Source organism: Lycorma delicatula, chromosome 11 (genome assembly GCF_047948215.1).
Source record: "Lycorma delicatula isolate Av1 chromosome 11, ASM4794821v1, whole genome shotgun sequence".
NCBI lineage: Eukaryota > Metazoa > Arthropoda > Insecta > Hemiptera > Fulgoridae > Lycorma > Lycorma delicatula.
The window spans coordinates 11,779,541-11,793,248 of record NC_134465.1 but is presented as its reverse complement, the minus strand read 5'-3'; the positions used below and the strand labels follow the sequence as shown (position 1 = coordinate 11,793,248).

Here is a 13,708-nt window from a genome sequence, read left to right as displayed (position 1 = left end):
ATACACCAGACCCTTTGTAAAACCCTGAAGGCAAAAATTACATGGGATCTTGGAGACCAACGCAAATAAACTCTGTTATTGGGTCCATGCAGATCGATCCAGTGGTTGGGAAAAATGTTATTCATCCAGGCTCATACAGAGTTATGTTGGTGAGAGGCACACCATTTTGTTGCAAAATAAATTCTCTGGTTCATCTCACGGTTGAGGAAAGAACATGTTCACAGGATATCCAAATAACTAACTTCTGTTATACTTGTTTCAGTGAAATAGGATACCAGTACGGTAAACATGCCATCTGGATATTACTTTTAATTTTGGGGAGTTCCTTTTGCATTGTAAAAGTTCACAGGGTTCATTTTCTGACTCCTACGTCTGGGCATTGTGTATGTTAACTTTTCAATTACGATGAAATGTTCACTCATCACTGAACATAATATTATCAGGAAAGTCTTCATCTTCATGCTGTAACATTTTTATCATGAAGCTGGCACACACAAGGCAATCTGTAGCCTTTTAAGCCTGTAACAGCTGTAAACAGTATTGACACATACACAGAGTGTATCACGAAATTCTCCCAGGACTTTTAATAAAGAACTCCACTCGTGGAAATAATGGAAAAAGTTCATATAAACATACGAGGTATAAGTAAAGTAATGAAACTGGTCCAGAAAAACTTTTTATTTACTTCCAGTTATCCGTGGACTGTATCACCTTCAAAGTAGTTGGCTTGGGAAGCCACACAACGCTTCAAATGGTTTTCCCATTCTTCATAGCAGTGTTGGAACTCAGAAACCAGAATATCCATCAGATGGTCGGTTACATTTTTTAAAATGTTTTCTACTGTTCCAAAATGGTGTCCTTTGAAGTGTTTTTTTCTAAAGTCGTGAACAGGAAAAAGTTGCAGGGACTCAAGTCAGGCGAATAAGGTGGTTGAGGAACTACAAGAATATATATACATATATTTATATATATATAATATATATTTTTTGAATAATTTTTTTTATATTCTTTTATTTTTCTGTTTAGATTTTAGTGATACAGGTGGAGATAATGACCAAGATGAAGATGAAAATGAACAAGCAATAGGAGGGAATGAAGATGATGATGATGACGATGACGATGATATTGAGGATGAGGAAAGGGAAGATGATGACTTATTAGCTGCCATAAAATTAGTTAGAATGAGAAGTCAGAGAGAAACATCTCTTCATATAGATTGTGAAGATTTAACAGTCGATATTAGTTTTCATCCAAAAACCAATGTACTTGCAGCTGCTACCATAACTGGCGATCTTATTTTGTATGTATTTTTTTTTACGTATGTTTTCTTTTTTTTTCTTTCTTTTTTTTCTCTATTTCTCCTTTATGTACTAGTATTGTAGCATTTCTTTATGACTGATCTTTATTATTTTTTAGTAATTTCTTGTAATTTTATATCAATTTTGATTTTATGTGAATAATGTATTAACCGCAATAAAAAAAGTGTGTCAGTTTTTCATAAAAATTTTTCAAATATTTTTTTATTTCTGTTAAAATTGTTTAATGGTTATACTTATACTTAAATTTACATATAGATTTTAATTATTCACTCTAAATTTTGCCCTTTCTTAAAAGGTTTCTATACTTGCCTGTTGGTAGTTAATTTGTTGTTTTTATGACTTTCAAATTTTTCTCCTGAGGAGATAATAAAAGAGATGATGATTTAATTGCCTTTGCAATAAATACATATCTATTGATGAATTTTATGGCTTATCTCTTCAAATGTTATTGATTACAATTAAGATTTTGTTTAATAATTCAGATTTTGTAATATTGGATCAAATTTATCATTTATTTTTAGTTGTTTTTAGAATTTTCTAAAGATTGATTTGATATTTTTCATTTTTCTTTAGGTTGAGTTTTAACCTTTTTCAGATTTTGTAGTTTGATAAAGAAAATAATTTTAATAAGATAATATAGTTATGGAATAACCTCCAATTTTGATGAAATTTGGAATATATCTTATTTAGGACTAAGTAATTCATTCCAATTGAAATTATTTGTCAGAAATGCCTTTACCTGAGTTACATCCCTCATAAGTTACACAATCATTACCAAAAATTTCATAGTTCGCACTGTACAAGTTCAATATACATTATTTTCAGGCTAAATAATTCGGTTTGAGTGAAATTAAGTTCAGAATGAGACTAGATTCACTTAAGACTAAATTAAGTTAGGTTAAGCTTAAGGTGGGTTTTGACAAATGAGCAATATACATATTTACAGAGTAAATAATTTGGTTTAAGTGAAATTTAATTGACTTTTGTTAGGTTATCGTTAGGTTAGATTAGATTTTACGTACTGAACTTCATACAATATAAGAAAACATAATCTAATACCTGCATTATGTAATGGCTTGTAAGAACACAGTGAGGCAGCTGACAGACGTGAAGGCTTTTCAAGGTTTTGACATCTTCTCTGATCATTATTTAGTTAACGCTAAGATAAACCTATACACAAGATGGAGATGTAGTAATAAAGTGAGGAACGAACAAGGAGGAAATAGGGAAGATGTTTATAAAGTGTATCTTTTGGAAGATGATAGTGTGTTCCATCTTACCAAAGTTTAGTATGATACTTATACCAGGAACAAATCAATCAACATTTTCAAAATGCTCCTACAAGTGATAATGTTGAGCTTGAATGGTTAATTATTAAGGAAATTGTATCAGAATGGGATTAAAGAGCTATAGAAGTAAAAAATAAGTATAGGAAAAGAAGGGGATTAAAGATTTTGAATGAGGAAATAGAGGCAGCAATTAAGGAGAAGAATGGCAAGTATAACAGGTACTTAGGTAGCCAAACAACAGAAAACAATAAACAAGAATACAGAAGTCAAAGTAGGGCTGCAAAATTAGTTAAAAAAGCTCATCATCCATCATGGAAAAGATTCATTGGAACCATTAAGCGTGTTGTGAACGGAAGACAGTCTTTAGCATATAAGTTTATGAAAGTCCTTGACAAAGCAGAGAGGGATACAGTGAAAGTAAACAACAGTGTAAATAAGGAGAACTGGGTAAAGTATTATACTGAACTTTGATGGAACAGAAAGAAATGATGATCATACAAATTGTCAAAACTTTGTTGTGGATGATATAACTTTAGAGAAATTGTCTGAAGCCTTAAAAGGAGCAAAGAATTGGAAGGCTCCAGGAAAAAATGGTGGAATTATGGAACATATAAGTTTGGAGGAATTTTGCTGAATTTATGTTTGCCACTCCGATTTAATATGTGCTGGAAGCATCATACAATTCCCAAGTAATGCTGGAAGAATGAGTGGGCTTTCGGAAGGGCAGATCATGCTTGATTTGAATACTAGATCGTGGATACCGGTGTTCTTTGGTGGTTGAGTTTCAATTAACCACACATATCAGGAATGGTCGAACTGAGACTGTACAAGACATTTCATTTTCACTCACACTTCCTCTGAAGTATTATCTGAATGGTAGTTACTGGAGACTAAACAGGAAAAAGAAAGAAAGATCATGCTTGGAGCAATTTTTACTTTAAAACAAATAATATCCAAGAGAAGAGAATACAGCCTTGAAACCCACATAGCATTCACTGAATTCATTAAAGCATTTGATTGTGTTAAGTATTCCATTCTACAGGATGTACTCAAAGCTTGAGGATTCCCAGCACACTTAATTCGTCTTAAAAGGTTGTTTAAAGGGAAGTATCCAAGCCATACAGAGATTGTGACTGAGGGAATGGTGATTGAGCATCTTAAGTATCTGGGCAGTGATGTGACATACGGATTCGATTATGATGCATTTGAAAAACTTAGCAAATTTCAGCAAATATGTTGCAACATACAAAGGCATCTGAAAAATAAAACACGGAAAGATACACATATTAAATTTTATAACACAATAGCCATCCCCACTCTTTTATGAGATAGCAAATCATGGGTACACACCAAAAAGATGGTTAGCAGAATTCGAGCGGTGGAACGAGGTTTTTACGTAGTGTACATGGTTGCACATGAGTGGGGGCATAAGATCAGGAATGAGGATATATGAAGAGAGCTTACAGTACAACCTTTATACAACAGAATGAAACAAAATAGACAAAGGTGGTGCAACCGCTTGAGTAGGATAACACGAGAGAGGATACCAACATCTACCTTAGCTTATCAACATGCGGGGAGGTCAAGGAAACAATGGGTAATAGAACAGGTCCAAATAATCTAATCCCTGTATGTATTGAAGAAGAATGTAGTTTTTGTATTACAATAATTGTAAATATTAATTTTATTTATTTTTTAAACCAACATAGAATGATTTGCCAATCAAAACAAATTAGAAGTATTTTTTAAGCATTTAAAAAAAAACCTAAATTGAGTTTTCTTTATTTTCAAGTTAAAAAAAAATGTTTGAAATAATATTTATTTTATTTTTCAACTCCATGAACTTTTAAAAGTATGGATTGAATCAATTAATAAATGTAATGGTTATAGTAACATGTATTAAAATAAAATGTTTTCTGTCATTCTTGTGGCTATTTTCAATGGCGGGTGTTGAAATTCTCAGCCTAGCATCAACTAATATTATTGCCAGCAGTTTGTTTCAGTTAAGCAGAAATATATTAATAATATGCCTAAAAGTGTTTCAGCATATAAATTGTGTCTGTGTAATTATTATATTGCTGTTGTATGTCATATATTTCTTGATGTTTGTTCATGTTATTTCCTTTTTATATGTTTGTGTAGAACAGAGATGCCATTTACCACAGATTATTTGTATAATACAGGTTTTTTGTATAAATTACAGAGATAGTGATAGTTCTACATTTATTATCCGCATTGCTGTTTCGTTAATGTTGATAGTAGACTACCTTAAATAATAACAGAAAATATCAGTTAACAATTTGTTATATAAATATATATTCTATATGCAAGTGATTAGTTTGACCGCTCATCCAAAACCAATGAGAAAATTTCAGATTGAAAAAGGGTGGCCTAGGCAAAGTCCAAGGCAGTATATGGTGCCATCGCATATGGAATATTACCAATTTACATGAATCTTGTTTGTTTTGATGGTATGATTTAGTAGAACTAATAACATTGAATGCTGGCAGCCATTTTTTCTTCCGCACAAGTGTGAGTTTTGTAGTTATTTTGCATTGCAGTGTTCCAAGTTGTATTTAGTTTTGTGTAAAAATTAACTTTTTTTTTTTAAATCAATTTAACGAGTGTTTCTAAACAGTATCACTACAAAAGGTGTTTCAAATTCAACTGATTCAGACCATTAACATTATTAGTTTAAAGAAATCTATCAGAAATATAGGATAGAATATACAAAAAAAATGGCCGTGGTTTTTCTTTGTTTTATTTTACTGGCTGAATTGCCAAATATATATAGTTCGTATAATTTAAATGTAAATGAAATTTTCTTTAGCTCATAATGGTTAAAATGATAGCAGCCAGCTTTTTGTTTCCGAAATTCATATAGAAAATTTTAGAATGCAGAATAGTTCCTAATGAATTATATCTTTTGTAGAAGGGTCTTAATCTTTTTTATCTTTGAACTAATATTTTTTATTTGTACTAGAATTTTATAAATTTATTTAACCGTCACATCTTTTTGAATTCTGAATTAATTAGAGTGCAGAATCTCAAAAAATCAGCTAATTTTATTTTATAGCATAATTTATATTATATAGCTGTTTTTTGAGACATTAAATTAATTAATTTAGCATGAATTATTTAAATTAGACATGGCAACGTAAAGAATGAAACCTTAAGAAAACTATAAATATTTAAAAAAAAATATAAAACTTATAAATTGTACTACAAGTAAGATTATAACCCTGTAATTAGTTAGTTTGTGAATTTATTCACACTGTCACATAGAAACATAATACGTGCCTGTGGCCTCTAATGTTTTCATTTCAGTCTTTCAATTTTTTATGTTTTTAAATTGAAAAATACTTTTCAAGGAGAAATTTTTATATTCATGTATTTCAACTTATGGGCACCTTTCATGCTCTAATACAAAAATACATACAGTATCACTTTTTCGTTTAGTTTTAAAACAGGCACCTTTCTTTTTGCTTCTAAATATTAATTACAAGATATATTGCTGGGTACCAATAAAATTAAAATCAGGATTTTAATAAATAAAACAATCATACAAGTACAAGTCTAAAACAATGTTTTCTTACTGTAAAAATAAAAAATAAAAATATTAAATACGAACAGATTTCATAACTGTTCAGGAAAAATGAAAAATATGTTATTGTATTCTGTTATTTATTGATAAAAACTATGAAAACTATAATAATGTAACTACGACGTCTGTAAATAAAGTTCCTTCAAAATAGTTCCCTTGGGAAGCCATACAATGCTTCAAACTGTTTTTCCACTCTTCATAGCAGTGTTGGAACTCAGAAACCAGAATATCCTTCAGATGGTCGATTCATTTTTGTTTTTTTGTTTTCTACTGTTCCAAAATGGTGTCCTTTGAGGTGGTTTTTTAAAGTTGGTTACAGGAAAAAGTCGCAGGGACTCAAGTCAGGTGAATAAGATGGTTGAGAAACTACAGGAATGTTTTTCTTTGCCAATTGAGAGTGCAGTGTGACAAGGTGCATTGTCATGAAGCAGCATCCAGTTGTCTTTGATGGCTAGTCTCGCGCAACTCTTTCCGCAGTCTTTCATGAATTTCTTAGTAAACATATTGATTTACAGTCAGTCTATCCTGTAGGCAAAAACTCTATGGACAATGCCATTACTATTGAAGAAACAAATTAGAATGGTTTTGATTTTTGATTGCTCACTTTTGCTTTTTTTTAGGGATGTGGTGAGTTTGAAGTGTGTCACTCCTTGCTCTGGAATTTTGTTTCTAGATCGTACTGAAATATCCAAAATTCATCACCAGTAATAACATTTTTTTAGAAAATCAGGATTGATTGCAATTTGCCCTAGAAGAACGTGGTACACTTCCACCCTGTTGTTTTTCTGTTCAGTGAGGTTTTTTGGGACCAGTTTTGCACAAACTTTTTCATGTCCAATTTGTTCGTCAAAATTTGATGGACTATGGGATGGTTCAGTTTCAGTTCTGCAATCATTCTGACAGTTAATTACCGTATCAAGTCTCTGATTCACTCAACATTGTCATCACTTGTTGACGTTAAAGGTCTTTCAGAGCGTGGATAGTTTGCAACTCACTCCCGGCCATCTGAGGATGCTTCAAACCACCTAAAAACTTGGGCTCAAGACAGAGCATCGTCTCCATTCACCCTTTTCAATTTTGAAAAAGTTTCAGTATCATTCTCACAGAGTTTAACACAAAACTTGATCGCAGAATGTCTTTCATAATTAGTATCACTCATTTTTGTAACGTACAATAAAAACTCGTTTCACAAAAAGTTTGTTTATGTCTTACGTGGCAACAATAGACTAAAAATATTAATACCTAATATAAATCAGCTGTTCACATAACCATATGTTTATTAGTAACTTTACAGCATTGCCACTTTGGCTGCCAAAAAAAAAAACTAGTCTCATTATTTTATTTACAGACCTCATATATGATAATGTATCTATGTACTATTTACTGATAAGAATGATGTAAAGGTGTATATACCTTGTATATGTGAAAGTGTTACTGTATCCCCCATATAAGAATAAATTGTGGATGAAAATACTCACCTGCCTCCATTAGCCATGTTATATGTATGTACTTGTAATGGAAGGTTTCTTCGCGATGTGTAATGTGTCAATTTACATAAGGAATGCTTGTTTTCAAGCCTACTGTGAGTATTATTTTTTAACTTATTTCTTTATCTCCCTTCCCTATTGAAGTGCACATCTAACCTATCTATATATTAATGACAATTCAAAACTCAAAAGGAAAAAATGTACTGAAAGTACTAAAGTAAAAAAAAGGTTAATCTGCCTACTCGAGCATATATTGTTATGTATGCATGAGTACCTACACTCCCTTCACCACCGTGGTCATAAAAATATAATTTCTTCTGCTCCATGGATGATAATTTGTGTAAAGTGGTTAATCTCCAGCTGACTTATCATGATCCTAACATGTTTGTATACATTTCTGGTGTGATAACAGGATTGGAGGGAAGGTTTACGCAGTAAAGTCAACAAAAAATTCATTTTATTTTGTTAAATTACACAAGCAAAATTTACTAGACATTCGTACATAGAAAATTCATACATTCATTGAAGAAGAAAATGGAAATGCAAAAGAGTTATTCACAAACTACCATGTTCAGATTACAGATTAGTCAATAGAGAACTAGGGAACATGTTCAAAAAAAAATTTTAAAAGGTCAATAGAGTCCTGCTATGCAAAGAACTAGGAAGCAAATGGAAACAAGGAGACAATTTAAGTTTTTACAATGAAATAGGACACTACTATTTATAAAATACTAGAAAGAAGGCAGGCTTAAGGCTCGCTACCAAAATTGCTTGGGGGATGCAGTCTTCTTCATTTAGTCTTGTGTGAGGTTGTGTTAGTTGCCGGACCAGCTGCTGCTATTGGCACAGAGTGGACCACATGGTACGCCAGGTGGCTGCACACAGCCGACTCTTCCACGCCTTGTGCTCACTTAGTCTTCCTTTCTCACAGTCTGTTGTAACATACTTTTAAATAATTTTTTAAATAAAGAATCTTTTTTTTACTGCCAAATATTAACTAATAATCAATTCTCCTTTCTTTTATTAATAAGTTGGAATATAAATATTAATAAGAATTGTCAATCTGTGATTTAAATTTAATAACAAATTATAAATAAAGAAATAATAATTACCTAATAAATTCTAATTCATGTAATATAAATAAATTATTTTTAGTTACACGAACAGAATTAAATAAATAAATAATTGGTAAATTAATTGACGATGGACTCCTTCTAGCCTTCTTATTTTTTTCTCTTTAGCCTCCAAAACCATCATAAAATATTACTCCTGAGGATGTTATGTATGAATGTAAATGAAGTGTAGTCTTGTACAGTCTCAGGTCAACCATTCCTAAGATGTGTTGTTAATTAAAACTTAACCATGAAAGAACACTGATATGCACGATCTAGTATTCAATTCAGCATAAAAGTAACTGCCTTTATTAGGATTTGAACTTTAGAGCTCTCAAAAATGCTTCTAGCCTGTAAAATTTAGCTGTTTCTTGAGTTGTAATATTTTAATACATGAAGCGCTTCATTCTAAAGAAAGTGGAAAAGAGTCAGCTGCATGCAGCTGCTTGGCACACCATGTGGTTCACTCTGTGCTAATAGCAGCTGAAATAAAAATCTGAGCGCATACAAACAAACCAACCAACCAACGCACCATCCTTTTTTATTGGAGAGATACAAATATTTATATTGCCTTTATTGGCCTATATTGCTGTTCTAAACCAAAAGAGCATATTTCAGTATATGCTACATTTGAATTACAGAAGATTTTCTAAGTTTAAATAAATTTTTATGCGATCATATTTAAGTCCATATAATATATTTATATCAGCAGTTATAATATTTACTTATAAATTTTGGTATTAAGAAGAAAACTAAGGTATCCCTGCTTAGCTTAGGGAATGCTTAAACTGTTATGTATTTAGTATTCATTTGTGTGACTTTTACTACTGGTGTTTGTTTTATTAAAAAGTACAGATAATGGATGAGATTAAATAACATTAACATTTGTATCCAGTGTTTTATATTTTAATTCTTTCAAAGTTATTTTATTAATATTCAAGTATTTAATAAAGATAAATTAGTATAACCAATTTTATTCAGCCCACAGATCACAAAAACCTTTCATACAGGATGAAGATCTATGTTTTATGATAACAAGTTGTAGTAGTGAAAATGGCATCATTAATGCAGAAATTTTTATAAAAGTTAAAAATGATTTCATGTCCAGCCCTTGCTAGACTTTTGTTTCATGATATGATTGCAAGTTTATTAGTTATCTGTGCCAATAATGCATTACTGTTAGACCTTCCTAAAGATTGGAATTTCTGGTGTAAATATCAGGGTTCTTTTCAGGTTTGCAGGATTCGTGATTCGTATCTATAAGATGATTGTCAAATGTTAATTCTGCATCGCTACAGAGGCTTTTCAGTTATCAATTGAAGATACATCCTGTTAGATCATTATTGAATATTCTATTTGACGAGGATGAATTTAGTTTATATATTCTAGGAGTACTGTTTTATATGTGTTGTATAGTGATTTGATTTGTTTATTATATGATGAAGTGTTAGTATTTTTATAGTATTATTAAGAGTTCAATTTTTTGTAAGCACAGTTATCAGACTGACACCTTATTTTGTTATATTGTTCAGTTGACCGTACATATTTTGTTGTGATCTAGGTATAAGTATGATGTAGATAATGTTACCGTTTGTGATAAGTTAGAAGTTCATACAAAAGCCTGCCGTGCTGTTGAATATTCTGATGATGGAGATTTATTATTTAGCGCTTCCAAAGATAGATCGATTATGATATCTGATAGCCGTACTGGAAAATTAAAAGAATTTTATGATAAAGCGCATGAGTAAGTATTAATTTTATTCATACATTTATTTTCATGTATAAAAATAATATCTTTTACATCCATGGTCCCAAAAGATTGCTATTTTTAATGGACTTTTATAGAGTCATACGTTACCCCTTAAACCTGATAAAGTTTCTCTAAACAAAGAAATAGAAATAATTAAAGATATTACTATTACTAATGGTTATGATATTAATACTATAAATAAATTATACAATAGAATAAATAATAAAATTAATGTAACTAACAATATAAAATTGTCACCAGATAAAAATGAAAAAATATATTTACAAAATGAATACACTCCATTTAGTCAAAAAATTGTACAAAATATTAATAAAACACCTGCATACACTACAAATAATAAATTAATTAAATATATTAATAATAATTATAATAAGATATCTGTAATAATGATGCTATTTTGATAAACAAGGGGTATATAGTTTGGGTTGTGAAGATTGTGACATGATATATATTGTTTTGACCAATCGTAAGTTCTCTATTTGTGTAAAACACATGGATAGTATTAAAAACAATAAACCAGAAAATTCTGACTTTGCTAAACATATTTAGATAATGGTTATACATACAATCCAAATACATTTATGAAAATTTCAGACATTTCTTATAATTATTATAATACATCTAATTTGAGGAAAATATTACATTTATAGTATCATGAAAACCTAATTAATGAGCAAAAAATGTTTAAAGATGATAAATTGTTTTAACATGCCTGAATATAAATATAAATAGATAATAGTTTACATAAATAAAATATCATTCTTTTAAAACGGTTCTGTTAATTTCATTTTATTCCACCAGATTACACTTTACATTTCAATTCAGTATACTGATAACTAGCAAACAGATCATGACTGCTTAATCATTTTAATTTTTTGACTTTATTTTGTAATATTATTTTATTCTCCTGACAATGGTCTAAGGATTGGAAGATCTAGAGAGATTACATTTAATTTGCTGGTAAGGTGAATTTTTACTTTTTTAATAGTTTTTAATAATTTATTGAATATGTCAGCGGTAACCGTCTTTTTCTCTGTAATTATTCTGTTATTTGATAGATTATATTTAGGAGTAACATTATTTGACTGGGAGTAATGAAAACAATATGTCACTTTTTGCTTTATGTTTATTTTCCAGTACTTCATTTTTTAAATTTACTTTTTGTCAGCCACATTGCATGTCAGTGTATTCTTTCTTCGGTGTTACAATCACAACATCTCAATGTAATTTGAATTGGCAAACTACTTTTGAACTTAATACTTTTGAATGTCTTTGTTATTCCTAGGTAAGTAAAACTGAATTAAAATTGTGTTTGAAGGCAAGAAAATGATTTTATTGTAGGATCGAAGTCAGCGGTTGAACCATCAATGATTCTGACTGGAAGCATGTGATGAAAATCACTTTAAGTCATTGATCTGCTTGTATACAGGCTGGACAAGCAGATGTACAGTGCAATATACATTATGTGCTGTTTTGCTAAACTATTAACACCGTCACCAGACTGTAAACGAATATTTTCATTCAGAAACTATGCTCCAAACCAGTATTTATAACTTTGGTAATTCTGTCTTCATTTGTAAAAAAAAAATTATGACCGATGATGCAAGTTCAATAGTATAAGTCAAGATATTTTATATAATACAAACTGATAAAATTTGTTTCATCCCTTCTTTACACTTTTAATACATACTTAAGTAGTTCACGAATTGCTCGATGGAAACTACAATAAACCTAATGTTAATTTAATATATATGCTTACCTTAGATTAGTTTTAACAATATTTTCACATTTGGCTTGTTTGATAAATAGCGTTAATATTGTTTTACTTTACTAAATCTATTTGTGAGAAGTTTTATTTTTTGTTGTCGATCTCTGTCGTGTAGTAGTAGAATCTCAGCGTCTCACCCAAGAGTTCTGAGTTCGGTCCTGGTCAGAAATGGCATTTTTCATTATCATCCATCATAGTGAATGTTATCAGGCGTCAGCCCATTGTTGTTATCTGTGAATAAATAAATAAAATTCAAAACAAGAAAATTCTACTCAATCAATTTTGTGATATCTATAATCAAACAAAAAGATTTGCATTTTCCATATCTGTATGAACAGAGAAAGTATCAATAGTTGAATAAAAATTTCTAAGACATGTCTTTTAAAAAGGGAAGCAAAAACAGTAGTTGATACTGCTGTTTCTGTGTGTTTTCTTCCATAGCCAAAAACTTTCTGGTTTAGATTTTCATTTTAATGCAGTTTCTATGATGAATAAATAAATATATTTGTCAGCATCGGATCAAAGTTTTCAATGAACAATCTGTGATTAACAGTACAGTAGTGATTACTGTGAACAGTTTAACAGTCTGTGATTTATTTGAATAGTAGGCTAAGATTTGAGATAAAAATTTCTTCAGACAGTTCAATTTTAAAATAACTATAGATGTTCAGTAAAAAAAAAAAAAATTTTTTTTTATTTAAAAAAATATGAATGTGGGTAATAAAGTCAACCGATAGTATCTCAGTGAGACTTAATATTTAAATTAAAAAGTAAAGGATAGTCTTAAAAGGACCACCAAAAAAACTTTAATGAAACTGAAACATATTACTAAAGAAACAAGGATTATTATTTTGCATACATGCCAATGAGGGAATAATTTTATACCAAACTAAGTGAAAATCTTCAAATAATATGAATTTCTTTTAATAATTCATATATGGGTTGAAGAGTAGCTAATTTTTGAATTTGCAACATAGACCTGTGATTGTTCTACATAGTATTCCTTATAAAGTTCAGGAGAATTAAAATTTAAAAAATGTTATGACTTAACAACATGCTTTCAATTTTTCCTGAATAGATTAAAAAAAAAAATACACAAGAACTTTAAAGTATAAAATAGTGCTTTAAAAGTTGCCATATAAAAATCTTAGTTAAATCAGGTAAAACTTATTTCAGGTTATGTTATATTTGGATTACCGCATTTAATGTACATTCTTTTATAAAACTAAATTCATTTCAATAGATTAAGAACACTGAAACCATAAAATTAAATACTGTTTTCAGTAATTAAATACTGTTTTCAGTAAATACTGTTATCAGTTGAAAAAAATATATGTATACAACCTAAATTTACTAAA

The 13,708-nt window shown here is 29.9% G+C and overlaps 1 protein-coding gene across 1 annotated transcript in view; it reads left to right on the top strand.

The window, feature by feature from the left end:
* Window positions 1-13,708, top strand: part of LOC142332124 (WD repeat-containing protein 55 homolog) — a 57,168-nt gene that overhangs the window by 15,528 nt on the left and 27,932 nt on the right. Inside the window, exons 3-4 of the mRNA XM_075378381.1 lie at window positions 1,027-1,300; window positions 10,373-10,555. Of these exons, the coding sequence (XP_075234496.1) occupies window positions 1,027-1,300; window positions 10,373-10,555 (457 nt within the window). The remainder of the gene's footprint in view (window positions 1-1,026; window positions 1,301-10,372; window positions 10,556-13,708) is intronic.